The sequence below is a fragment of the Molothrus aeneus genome, chromosome 5 (assembly GCF_037042795.1).
Source record: "Molothrus aeneus isolate 106 chromosome 5, BPBGC_Maene_1.0, whole genome shotgun sequence".
Classification (NCBI taxonomy): Eukaryota; Metazoa; Chordata; class Aves; order Passeriformes; family Icteridae; genus Molothrus; species Molothrus aeneus.
In genome coordinates, this window is record NC_089650.1 from 24,841,257 (window position 1) to 24,853,749 (window position 12,493).

The 12,493-nt window shown below is 34.0% G+C and overlaps 1 protein-coding gene across 1 annotated transcript in view; it reads right to left on the bottom strand.

Annotated features, from left to right (window-relative positions):
* The window catches only part of CFAP54 (cilia and flagella associated protein 54), a 103,479-nt gene that overhangs the window by 30,308 nt on the left and 60,678 nt on the right, over positions 1 to 12,493 (bottom strand). Inside the window, exons 44-52 of the mRNA XM_066550110.1 lie at positions 12,161 to 12,367; positions 10,529 to 10,595; positions 8,524 to 8,706; positions 5,994 to 6,080; positions 4,878 to 5,000; positions 3,942 to 3,995; positions 2,427 to 2,640; positions 1,995 to 2,089; positions 293 to 462 (exon numbers count right to left, since the gene is read on the bottom strand). Of these exons, the coding sequence (XP_066406207.1) occupies positions 293 to 462; positions 1,995 to 2,089; positions 2,427 to 2,640; positions 3,942 to 3,995; positions 4,878 to 5,000; positions 5,994 to 6,080; positions 8,524 to 8,706; positions 10,529 to 10,595; positions 12,161 to 12,367 (1,200 nt within the window). The remainder of the gene's footprint in view (positions 1 to 292; positions 463 to 1,994; positions 2,090 to 2,426; positions 2,641 to 3,941; positions 3,996 to 4,877; positions 5,001 to 5,993; positions 6,081 to 8,523; positions 8,707 to 10,528; positions 10,596 to 12,160; positions 12,368 to 12,493) is intronic.

Genomic DNA, 12,493 nt, shown 5'->3' on the forward strand with positions numbered 1-12,493 from the left:
TTCTTTGTTTTTATACAACATTTTATCACAAAAGCATCTCACAGAGAAATTTTAACTGAGTCTCTGGGCCGAGTGAATCTCTGGCCTCATAACTGATCATCTTTTAAAAAAGAAAACAAAGCAGTAATAAAAAAACCAAATGCCGGTGTATCTTACATTTGTAAATATACTAATGGAGTTGTTACAGATGACTACTAAAATTTACAATATTGATGTAGTAATAAAGAAATTATTTTTTTAATCACTGGTGGTGAAGGCTGTGCAAGATAAGGTTGTTCATAGTATTAGTTACCTGAGAGGTGCTTGATGCCTTTGATAAGAAATAGAAGCAAGCTCAAGTTTGGCCTCAATAAAAGCCTCTAAATCTTCCACAGAATACCGAGATATGTCCCCATCATATTTTTCCTGTATGTCCTGTACAAGACAGCTAAGAGTTTCTTCAGCTTCTATCAATAAAATCCCCTAGAGAAGAACACAGCATTTTATGATTTCAAAAATTAAAGAAACTAAAATTTTCTTTAGAAATATTTTTTTCTGTGTACCCTGCTATCCCTGGATCCTAAAATAAATCAACTTAAGTGCAATATGCCTTTTCTATAAATGGGGGTGGGGTGGGTAATTCTGCTTTTGTCAGGTTTTCAGAATCACTGTGTTTAAATCAGCAACATCTTAACTGTACCTGTACTATTGCCATGCATGCTTAAATCCATATTTTAAGGCTTAGCAATGCAATTCGCTAATTTCCCATTCTTATCTAATAGTTATACTTGATGATTTTATACAATACTTCTCACTATGCTTAGTAATTTAAATAATAAATACAATATTAAAAACAACTTTAAAGATGTCAAAAGAAGTATTACATTCTTTATTAGCTATATTTTGACATTTTTGTGTGCAGTATTTATCCTGAAAGTTCAACTATAATTAACAGTCTTTCTGATCAAAAAATCTGTAGGAAGCTGTGAAAAACACATCTAAAAAGAAGTTAATTTTAAATTAAGTCTCAATTGTGGAGCTTTCAGCAGAATTAAAAACTAATTTAAAGGTTTGTATCATCCAATACATTATTTTGATCAAAATTCAGAGCTCGACTTAAAAAAAAAATCACAAAGAAAAGCAAACCATAAAAACTCCTCCAAAAGAATAGAATAGTTAAAGAAAAAATAAGAGTAAGAAATATATTATGCCTCTTAATTGAGCATTATTCAATTCAAATGAACATTTCTATTTTAGTTATTTTCAAGTTGCTATTTTCAAATTATAATAAAACTTTCATGTTTCTAGCGTTTGACCTATACCAACTGCCATACAAAATCATCCTCCCTTCTCCAGACATACTTTTGGTTTTTGTTTGTTTGTAGAAATGGCCAAAAGGAGATACTTCCAAAGGGAATAGCCCCTCTGAATGAAGAATATGTCAGCCCTTTATTTTGGTCTCTTTGTGATGTGAAACTGGCAAGCATAAAGTTTACAATGAAACAAAACAAAATCCAACTTAAAAAAAACCCTTCAAACAAAAAAGCTGATAAGCTGCATGTTTTCTTCAAAATAAAGTACCAGAAGGAGCTACATGAAAAATTTGAAATATTTCACACATGAGAACGGTAGAGAATGCTTTTTTATTTGTATAGCATATTGGCCCATCAAAGAGTCTCTGATGTTCTACAGATGGAACTCTCTGAAAGGAGATTATTTTTTCTTGAAATCCCATTTACTTTACCCTTTATGCTGAAATAGTCATACTGAGATCTGATTGTGGAAATATTTCCCATCATTTAAAAAATGATGCACCAAAAATGAAAAATGATTACACCAAATTGTCAACACTGTGCACAGCTAGTAAGGCTACAGTCAAATTAGAAACAGAAATTTACAGTTTCCTTTTTCATACCATCCTCTCATCATAATTTCTTTTACAGTGAAGGCATTAACGAGGTTTTTTGGATCAATCTGCATTTTCTTAATCCTTTTCTCCTAAAAATCAAAATTACCTTCAGCATGGCCATATTTAATTCATCTTTACAGTCAACAAGATGCACCATTCTGTCTCTTTGTTCCTGTTGTCTTGAATCCTGATCAGCATCAACTGCCAAATACATTGCAGATAAAATTTCAGATTACAGATGCAGAACCAAAGCATTCTCAGTAATTTGAAGAACATAGTCCTTTTCTCTCTACTTACAACTGGGACTTTCAACATCAAAATAAGTAATAATGAAACAAATTAATAATAATAGTAGTAGAAGAATAATAAAAGAACCTTAACAAGTCTTACTGCTTATTTCAATAATTACTGAATTTTTTCAGCAACATTTAAAATTAAGATTGTTCATAGTATGACATATTAACTCATATGCAGTTAAAAGTGAAAAAAAAAAGCTTGAAAGAATATAAATAAACTTTTCCACCATCCTTATAATTACCTTTTACATTTGATGCTGTAGTTTTGCTTGGCTCTGGCAAGTTGTTGTCAACAAAATATAAATTTTTTTCAACTTTTTCAGGTATCTTATTTATTGTGGCAGAAAGACAAATGATGAGATGCATTTTGGCTAAGGTTAATTTATTCATCATTTGTGGGTTGCACAGTGGCGCCACTGTTAAAGACAGACTCCAATTAAATGTATCTTCCAGTACCTACAAGAAGGTTAACAACTGGGATTATTTGAAATGACACATTTTACACTTTTCTTGTTTAAGACATATTCTGTTTCTATTAATAATGACACGAATCAACAATTAACATGAATAATATTAGTAATATTCTCATTTATTATGAATGAGTTGGGTTTTTTTCCAAATTCACCCCTCAGTAGCACTTGCTACAGCCTCAGAGATTGGTTTTACAGCACAAGGTGCATCTATGAAGTTATAGCTATTATCACTGCAAGTTCTAGTTTTCTGCATTGTAGGTGAATCTGTAGTTCAAAAATCTCAACTCAAAGAAAAGTCTGCTGTTAAAAAAGGAAAAAAATTATTGTATCACATCATTCTAGCATATTTCATAGACTCTTTTTGTTATTCATTTTAGCATTCTTGTTTTATCATGAGTTTAATAGTCTCACTTTAGATTAATAAATTTAGAAGTTGAAAGTCTACATAGATTTGCAAGATCGTGAGTCCAGTAACAGCACCACATATACTGTGAAGTGTTCAAATCAAAAGATAATGCACAACTTCAAAATAAATCAGAAACTAGTGAGATCAAAAGGTGTCAAGATACACTTCTCATTTCCATTCTGTAATAGCAACTGTTGTAGGAGACACACAAGCTTACTGTAAACAAGAGAGAAAAGTGGAGGGGACAAGACAGGGATTGTAATTTACCAATTTGCTTTAATGGTACAACTTTTTCACATTCTGCTAACATTTACCACTACCAGCTCAATGGATCCATAAGAAGGTTAATAAAAGGAAATTATTAAAACTGAAAAACACAAAAGAAGTTAGGGATAAGTCAGTGATTTTAAATAAAATCAGAAAATGACTGTTTAGACACTGGTTTTTAGAGTCACCATTTTAATTCTTTTTTTCCCCTAGAAATGGACTTCAACCCGCATCTGAGTTAAGTCTCTCAAGACAACTCTGATTGAGAGAAATTATAACATTAAAAGCCTGACACTCTCAATGTTTAGCAGGATAAGCACCTGACCATACCACAACAAAGCCTGAATACTTCCATGACTGTGTTTTGCGCAGAAAAGCCACAGATTTGTACACATTAAATCTCCCATGTGAAAAATGGTGAAAATGGTAGCTGCCCTACCGTTGAGAGGTCAGTCATAAAATTGAAAATTTAGGAAATAGTAATCTATTGAGAAGAATATGTCTTCTATTTACAGGATTTTTTAATAATAACAAGGATATTTTCTCTTAAGACAGAGAAGCAAATATTTTTGTATAGCATAAAACATTTACCTCTTTCAGGTTTTTTTTACCTGCAAATTTGTATCAGTCATGAGAGATTTTGAGGTATCAAATTTCTGTGAGGCCTGCAAAATGGAAAAAGCAAAAGTAATGCGTTACAATATGAGTATAAAACCAATGAGTTAATAAAGGTGGGAAGAAGGAAATTTCCCTTCAAATAAGCTAATTTAACTCCATTTGCTCTGCTTCACTGTCTGTAACTCAGGGTAAAGGAAACAAACACGAAGCTTGTCCAATGCTTGACAACCTTTTTGGTGAAAAAAAATTTTCTACTGTTCATGCTGAATTTCACCTGGTGCTCTGTCCAGAAGTCTTTTGTCATATCACCTACCCAAAAGCACCACTCAGATAAGGAAGACTTTGATTACATTCGTCCAGGATTAAATCATTAGCTTATTTTGGCAAGAAAGACTGGTGATAGAGGAGGCTTACCCAACAACCTGATCTGCCTGCACAGGTATGCTTACAGCAAGACAAGAGTCCAGGTCAATTGTTAACAGCTTCCAACCCTTGTAGCACATTAGTGATCAGATAAAGGGAAAATCAAATTGGCCTGGGGGGATGTGAGTTCAAGGCTCTGTGGGCAGCAATAGCCATTATGGCCCAGCATATGGCTCTCCTGAGGCTGCCCTCACCCTCCCCAGGGCACAAGAGCCCATGTCAGCTTTATCCATACTTTCCATGCCTGCATATGAAATCACACACTGTTTTCTCAACAGTAATATCTGCAGTACTCAGTGTATAAAACACATTTCAAAATTGATTTTTGTTCCTGCTGTTTAGTGAGAGATTTTAATGTCATTCAAAGCCTACTATTTAATTCATCTATTCAAAGAAAATTAGGATTTCCTTAGGAACATGTAACAACTTGCAGATATGGAGTATGTGCAGTTTCATGAAGGAAAATGGATTGTTACAGCTCAATGTCATACTTTTCTGGTGTTTACCTGCACTTGTTCAGTACATCTGTATCCTGCTGGTATTTTCCACGGAATTCTCTCTCCCGAAATAAGCAAAGACAGCTCATGAAAGGCCTCCGTAAAAAATCCTATATCTGTAAGTACTTTAATCTATGAAAAAATGACAAAGCCTCTGATTTGAATGTTATTCATTATTCTTTTTTCTCAAAATAAAATGTGTTTAAAGGTAATTTTCAAATAGATTTGGCAACCAGAATAGTACATTGATGGAGAATGATCTTCAATGGAAAGAAATCTTTTACATATTATAGTGAATAATTTCAAAGATGTGTCTTTCACCTTTAAAAGCAAATTCTTTAAAAACTTCGTCCTGAATAAGGGAAAGAACTTGCTTCATCTGGTAAGAGTTTTGACTGCCTGTCCAAGCTCAGCCCCTTAAAAAATCTGTTTCACAGTTTTAACTCATCTTAGTCTTGTAATACTCAGCTACTCTACCTAGCCCATATCAACATTTCCTGAAAATATCTAAAAACAATGTCACTTTGACTCTTAATACTCTAAAAACTCTTGATAATTAGATGTTTTAAAAAAAAACAACAGAACTCCCAAATTATTTAAACAACAACAACAACAACAAAAGGTGAACATTAGTGGAAAGACAAAAATTTGTTCCTAGATTTCATGGAACCTTGTTCTACCATGATAGTAAGAACACATCCAGAAGTGAACATTTGGGGAAAAAAAACAGTCATTCATGTTTTGCACTTAAAAAAACATTTCAAAGAAAAGTGGAACAAGATAAAAAATAACAAGCGAGAAGTCTGGACCAAAGAAAGAAAAGCTCCTCTTCATTAAAAAGAGAGTAGAAAGAATTTATGGAAGCACTCAACAGTCTACGTAGAAAATTAACAGTAAAACTTTTTAAATAGCTCTGCATGCTACTAAATTTGAGAATATAAATAATAATTGCATTTAGACAGTACCCCTACCATCTGCTGTGCTAAGAAACACTAAGCAACAGCTGAACTTTAAAGCATTACTTTTCATAGTAGAAATATATGAATATTAAATTGACTACATTAAACAAAGAATCGAAAAGTTTACTTGAAATACAATGTGTTTTGAGAAACTTTATTTGATTACCTTGAGGATTCTTCCTTCAATACATTTAGCTGGGTCCTTACAAATCTCAGATACAATATATTGGTATAATGTGAACAGAGGTAAAATCTGTAGCAAAATAGTAGGTCATGCAGCCATAAACATCATATAGGGTACAACCATGGAAATACACATTGCAATTACATATCAAAAGTATATAGATAATATAAGATTACTGCTTTGACCATCACACACCACCAACACTTCTCTTATGCTTTCTGAAAGAATAATGTGTTAAAAAGTTCTTCAGGTCACTAAAGCTAACCCCTTCTATGTGATTCACAAATGTACAAGGTGAAGTTTGTCCAAATTATTCTCTCTGTTCAAGGTGGGGTATTTCACCACATCATTACTGAGTAAACCTACCAGAAATAGGTTGATACAAGGGATTTCCAAAACTGTCTGCATTTTGATGCCATATTTTTTTCAACACAACTAACAGAAGAATAGAATTCTGCAAGCTTTTTTAAAATAAAAACAATTAAGTCCTGCAACTAAGTGAAATTATACCAGCTGTAAAATAAAGTGGATGGTGATGAGACTTATTGACAAATTTATTTACATTCATTTTAATTTTTTTTTTGTAGAGACAACTAACAAAAAACATTTTAAAACTGAGCTCTATTAAAGTATAGAGACACTGTATATCCTTCCAGTATCTGAAGGGGGCCTACAGGGAAGCTGGAGAGGGACTCTTCCTCAGGAACTATAGTAATATGACAAAGAGTAATGGGTACAAAGTGAAAGAAGGGAAATTTAGGTTAGATATTAGGAGGAAGTTCTTTACTGTGAGGGTGGTGAGACACTGGAGCAGGTTGCCTGTGAACTTGTGGATGCCCCAACCATGCAAGTGCTCAAGGCCAGGCTGGATGAGGTGTTGAGCAACCTGGTCTAGTGGGAGGCATCCCTGCCCTCAGCATGGGAGGTTGAAACTGTAAGATCTTTAAATGTCCGTTCCAAACCTAAACATTCTATGGTTCTATGATCTATTGGTATACAATATTTCAGAAAAAGCAGATTCTTTTCTAACAGATTTATGTGTTTATTGAAAATGAAAGAACTTCCAAAATTTAATTACTGTTCAGCTTTTACATTTTTCTTCACTTTAAAATGTCCTCAAGCTTAGAAAATGCTAACAACATTGTTAGATTTTTGTCAAATTCACTTAAAGCTTTCATAATGTAGCTTAATACTTCTGAATTTGGATTACAAACGCTTGAGGCAAATGTTTTAATTGTACCCATACAGTTTCCTATTGATATTTGAAGTAGTTCAACAAAATTAGTCTTTGAAGTTTTATTTTTAATAAAACTTGAATGTTATGTATTTTGATTTAAGTGACAAATCAACTTAGCACCCACCATCCAAAACATTCCCACACAATAAGCATTCAGCGGAAATGAAGCTCTCATTCAGCTAAAACTGCAATTGCTTTGTGCATGATCCATGAACTGGATCAATATTCTGCTGGCAAAAGTGCAGAAAGAATCAAAGATGTGCATAGCCATATGAAGCAAGCAGTCAAGTTAAGAGCCTCTGTCTCCAGGTAATTGTCTGCTCCCGGATTTTACTGGATCTCCCACAGCCAGGACAGTTACGCAAAGCTAAATAACAAAGTGAACTCCAGTAATGCAGAATGGGAAAAAGCAACAATGGCAGTTAGCCTGAAGTTCCAAAAGAAATCAATCCAAAAAATGACTTGCTGACAAAAAAAAGTGTAATATCTTTCTGCCTCCTCCTAACTCCTCTTCCATCCCTACCTCCTAATCTTTGTTCCTCCTTGCTGCCAGCCCTGCAATCTTTTCCCTTCCTGGCACTGGCTCTGCCACTTGCAGGACCTTGTCATAAGTGGATTCAACTCATCAAACCAGGAAAAATCTATCTACTTTTTCAGATGGAGAGTTTTCTGTCATGTTTGATTTACAGAGGCATAAAATAATCACCTGACAGGAAATTCTGTTGGTGCATACAGGACCAAATTAGAAAAGAGAGAGTTTTGCACCTTTTTCAGTAGTAGTAATCAATTCAATCTATTTATTCTAATGTACAGCACTGCATCTTTGAAGGAAGCTGGATTAAAGTGGAAATGGTCAGACATTAAATGGAGGAAATAGGAAGGAAGTTATGAAAAGAATAAAAATACAGAGGAATAAGAGAACGTGGAAAGGAGAAAGGCAAAAGGGACTTTTATCTATTGGAAGTTGAAGTACTGAAAGCATTCTGGACATACTGCATTTAAAGTATTTTTCTGTAGAGTGTATTTTAAGTAGCATATAATAGAAAATTTCCTCTAAAATGCCTAAGCTAAACAAACCATGTGTTATCTTCCAGAATAAAAAATTTTCCTGTGTTTTCTAAAACCTGTATGCAGCAAGCTATACCTTGTTTAAGTGCCACAGAAACTAGCCATAGGGGTATTTTGCTAATGAGGTTATCTCATAAATACACCCACACAAGAAAGTAAGACTAGGTGTCTTAAAAATCATTTCCAGATCATAAAAACAATACTTACTATTAAATTTTGTTTCACAGAATGTAGTTCAAACATAATGAAATTCAGACTTGCAACTACAGTAGAGATATCAGCTCTGTAGCGATCAGAGAAAAGGTCAATACCAGGAATAAGAATATTTGTTTCATATTGTGCAAAGTCACAGTCAGATGTTGGATGGGGAAGAGAAGCTCTAAACAGGGTCTGAAAGTAATAACAATGAATTATTTGTGAAAAGGTGTACAGGTATTAGTGAGACACCATAAACTTCAACTCATAAATGACTGCATAAACACAACTCCATCAATGCCTTAATTATTCAGCTGATTCCAGCCACAATATTGAATGCATTCCTAGAGAAAATGTTTTATGTGTGAAGTTGATGGAGAAATAAACTATCTGTAAAGAGTCTAAGGACAGTGTGCCTGCCATTGTTTGTGGGAGAGCTGCTGACTTTAGGGCCAGTTTAAAGCTAGTTCTACCTTTAACTAGGTCAGACAGTGCAGCTTATCACCTAGTGCAGCTTAAATCATTTAACTTAAAGCTAATATGAAATTTAATAATTTCTGGGAGAGTTGCTGACTATAAAGCCAGTTCAATGTTTGTTTCACTCTAGCTCCACCTTTAACTAGGTCAGCTAGCACAGCTTAAATCATATAACCAAAAACTAATATGAAATTCAAGGAAATAATTTAAATGTTCTCTCTTAAAAAGGGAAGAATGCTAACATTGTATCTGATGTTGGATATTCCTTCCCAATTGTGTTTATCTTGGCATAATTAACAATTATATCCTAGAGAAATTTGCATTTACACTCATATCGGAGATATTAACAAGCCTAAAGCCTACACCAGAGGTGAAATTTAAACAAGGTTATAAAAGCTTTCCAATTCAAGGAAAAAATTACAGCTTGAACTTCTTGCAGTGCCGTGACAGAAATTGATTATATTTTTCAAGACAATCACGCTGCAAGCTGCTTCTATCCCAATTAATATCAGACCCACTTCAGTCAAGTCACAATTATTTCTACTGTTATACAGCTGGAACAAATGCTTGCTACCATTTCTGTCGAAAGGAGGACCCGCCATTGTTCTGCTTTGTAATTGTTCAGCAATTACAGTGCTAGAAGCAAGTAAAAATTCTCCTTTACCTTTGTTTCCTCAACTTGTTCTCCCTTTGGTGAACTTAGTAAGTTTTCCAATGTGGCCTCAGACAGGTCTCACAGTCACAATCATGACACAAGATATCAGACAGTGACATTGCTTGGTTTTGGGAGAAACCAGATAAGTTCCTGAAGCTGCACTGGGATGAGTAATCATCAATCCCAGTAGAGTATAACTGGCAGAATACTTGCAGGTTTTTTTCCTGCGCTACTTTTGAAACTGACATCTTAACTTCCATTTAAAAGCAAACTGAAACATTGTTTTTTTCTCTATGGGTCCTTTTTCTGAAAGTCTGCAAACTTAATTTTAATGATGTTATATTCTTTGTGAGTGAAACAGGATCATTTTTAATGTCCTCTGGTTTTACAGCAAAGTTATTATAGAGTTCAGATTTTAGTATTACAAACTAATATTTTTCAGTGCTAAAAAATATTCAAAAATTGCTTTTTTCTAAAGAGTCTGTGCTCTTGGTTGAAAATTTAAGACAATCTGTGAAGACTCTACAGATATAAAAGACAGCACTCTGCTGTTGTTGATGCCATCCAGCTCTTCCTGAGCAGAACACTTCAAGAGAAGAAAAATATATTTGACTATCAAATGTTTTAGTCATCTTCCCTTTTCAGTATTTTTTCTCTGAGACACTCTAGCCTCCTATTGAAGTGATAATTTTTAGGCTATAATATAGAAATAATGTTAAAAAAATCAAAGAATAAAAACATTGTATAAATATGCATAAATTGTCAACTACCTGTGATCTCCATTTTTCCTTTACCACCAAAACAAGAAAAGAATTATTTTAACAGAGGGTCATTTTAGAAGCAATTTGTTAACTTCATGAAAATGAACTGAAATTGCATTCTTACCTTAAAAAGTATTGCAGAAAAATAGCAGTATTTTGTTCTTAATCTTATCTTTGATGTTGTTATATACCTAAAGCACAACAAATAATAAGAAATATTAATGTACCCATCAATATAAATTATTAAAATCCTTGGGTTTTTAGTCTAATGTGATAATAATACTAACACAATTTAGATGTTTTTCTACTGAAAACAACTGCTTGTTTTTAAATAGGTGCTCAGCCACACCATGCAAAGAAGCTTTTGACCAAAGATGGTCTAGACAACTCCCTTTGTCTAGACTATCTTCAAACTTACAAGAGAAACACAGGCAATCTAGGTGCAAACTCCATCTCATACAAAACTAAAAACATAAAGCAGATTAGGCAACTCACACTTTAAAGTGTATTTCTTTCCAGAAAGGAAGCCTAAGATAACTAATACATGGAGTTTAACATGGCAGGTGTCTAGCTAAATGTAATGATTCCCCCACAGTATCTCACCAGAGCCTTAAACCATCCTGGAAGCAATCCTAGAAATCTTTACTTAACAATCCTAGAAATCTTTACTTCAATATTAGAATCCTTTCATCTGCATTTTACAGCCTATGACTAAGTTGTTGTAGAAAGAACAACTCAAGAGAAAGATGTTTAACAGCCCAAGTCAGATCTAAACACAAAAGAAACACCTGAGGGAGAAGCCAGGAGGACAGCTCCCTCCAAATCCTGCCAGGATTTGGGATGGACATATTAGCAGCACAGGGATAGTATCCAGTGCAGCAGATAGGTGCCACAAACACCTGTAAAGGCAGCTGGGCACTTGGTCTCACCTAACTGGACCCGAGACTGAGCCACAGCTCTGAATTAAAAGAGATGTCCTTTTTAATCAAGTTAAATTCACTCCTTTGCCTTTTGGGTGCTAATTCTAAGTGTGGCAATGCCACTTCATTCTGAAATACCCATGCTACTACTTGCAAAGCTACCTTGGCTTATATTTTACAGTGCTATTAATACAACCTGCTTCACAGGTAAGGCAATTTACTCAAAGATGAAACTCTGCCCTTTCATGGTTTATAGCATTTCTAAGGTCATTTAATGCTGCCTTGGGTACTTCTAGATTTATATTTTGTACAATACATTGAGGAACAGCTCAGAATTACATACACACTGTTTTACCAGCAGTGAAGGAGTACTGGATGGAAATATTTATTGATGGTAGATTTTTATACAGTAAATAAAATTTCATTTAGTTCTAATTCACCAGAAAGCTAGTACTTTAGGCAGTAAATCTGACCTCAAGATACATTAATATTTAAGACATGCAGTAACTTGGAAAATATTGATTTTCAATCAAAATATCATATGACTGTAAAATCCTTGCACTTATGACTTTTTATCATTTTGTTTTCTTTTAATGATCTCTCCATATAACATACAGCTGCATTTATGATCAAAGATGAGCACTCTAGAAAAGGGAAAAACCAATATTCTTCAAAGAAGCAAATTTCTCCCTAAAAGGAAGAACTACTCTGCTTTTGATGAGTCCTTTTTATATCAACTCATTATTGGTCTTTAATTAATTTGAAGTTGCCTCATATCTTGGATGAGCAATTTGTTTAAAATAGGATAGAAATACATATATGGGTATGATACTTACTGAGCTATCTTAGCCACTAGGACTGCTGCATGTAAACATCCCCAAGCTCCAGCCTGAGAAAGAAATTTCTCACTCATATCAGTTGATCTTCCAACTGCAAAGCAGTCTCTAGCATCTTTTGGAAAACTTAACTCTTGCCAGGTGTTAAGAGCATCAGCAATGTTGAGTGTTTCATCAAGGGATTGACACCAGTATTTAAAAGCAGCTCTGTAACATCAAAAATATCATCATATTGCTGACATTTTCCCAAGTGGAAGATAAGATCTGCTTCGTTTTATCTTTATTGCCTGAGATTTAACTAATTCTGATTGGGTCAAAAATTGAAGTACATTT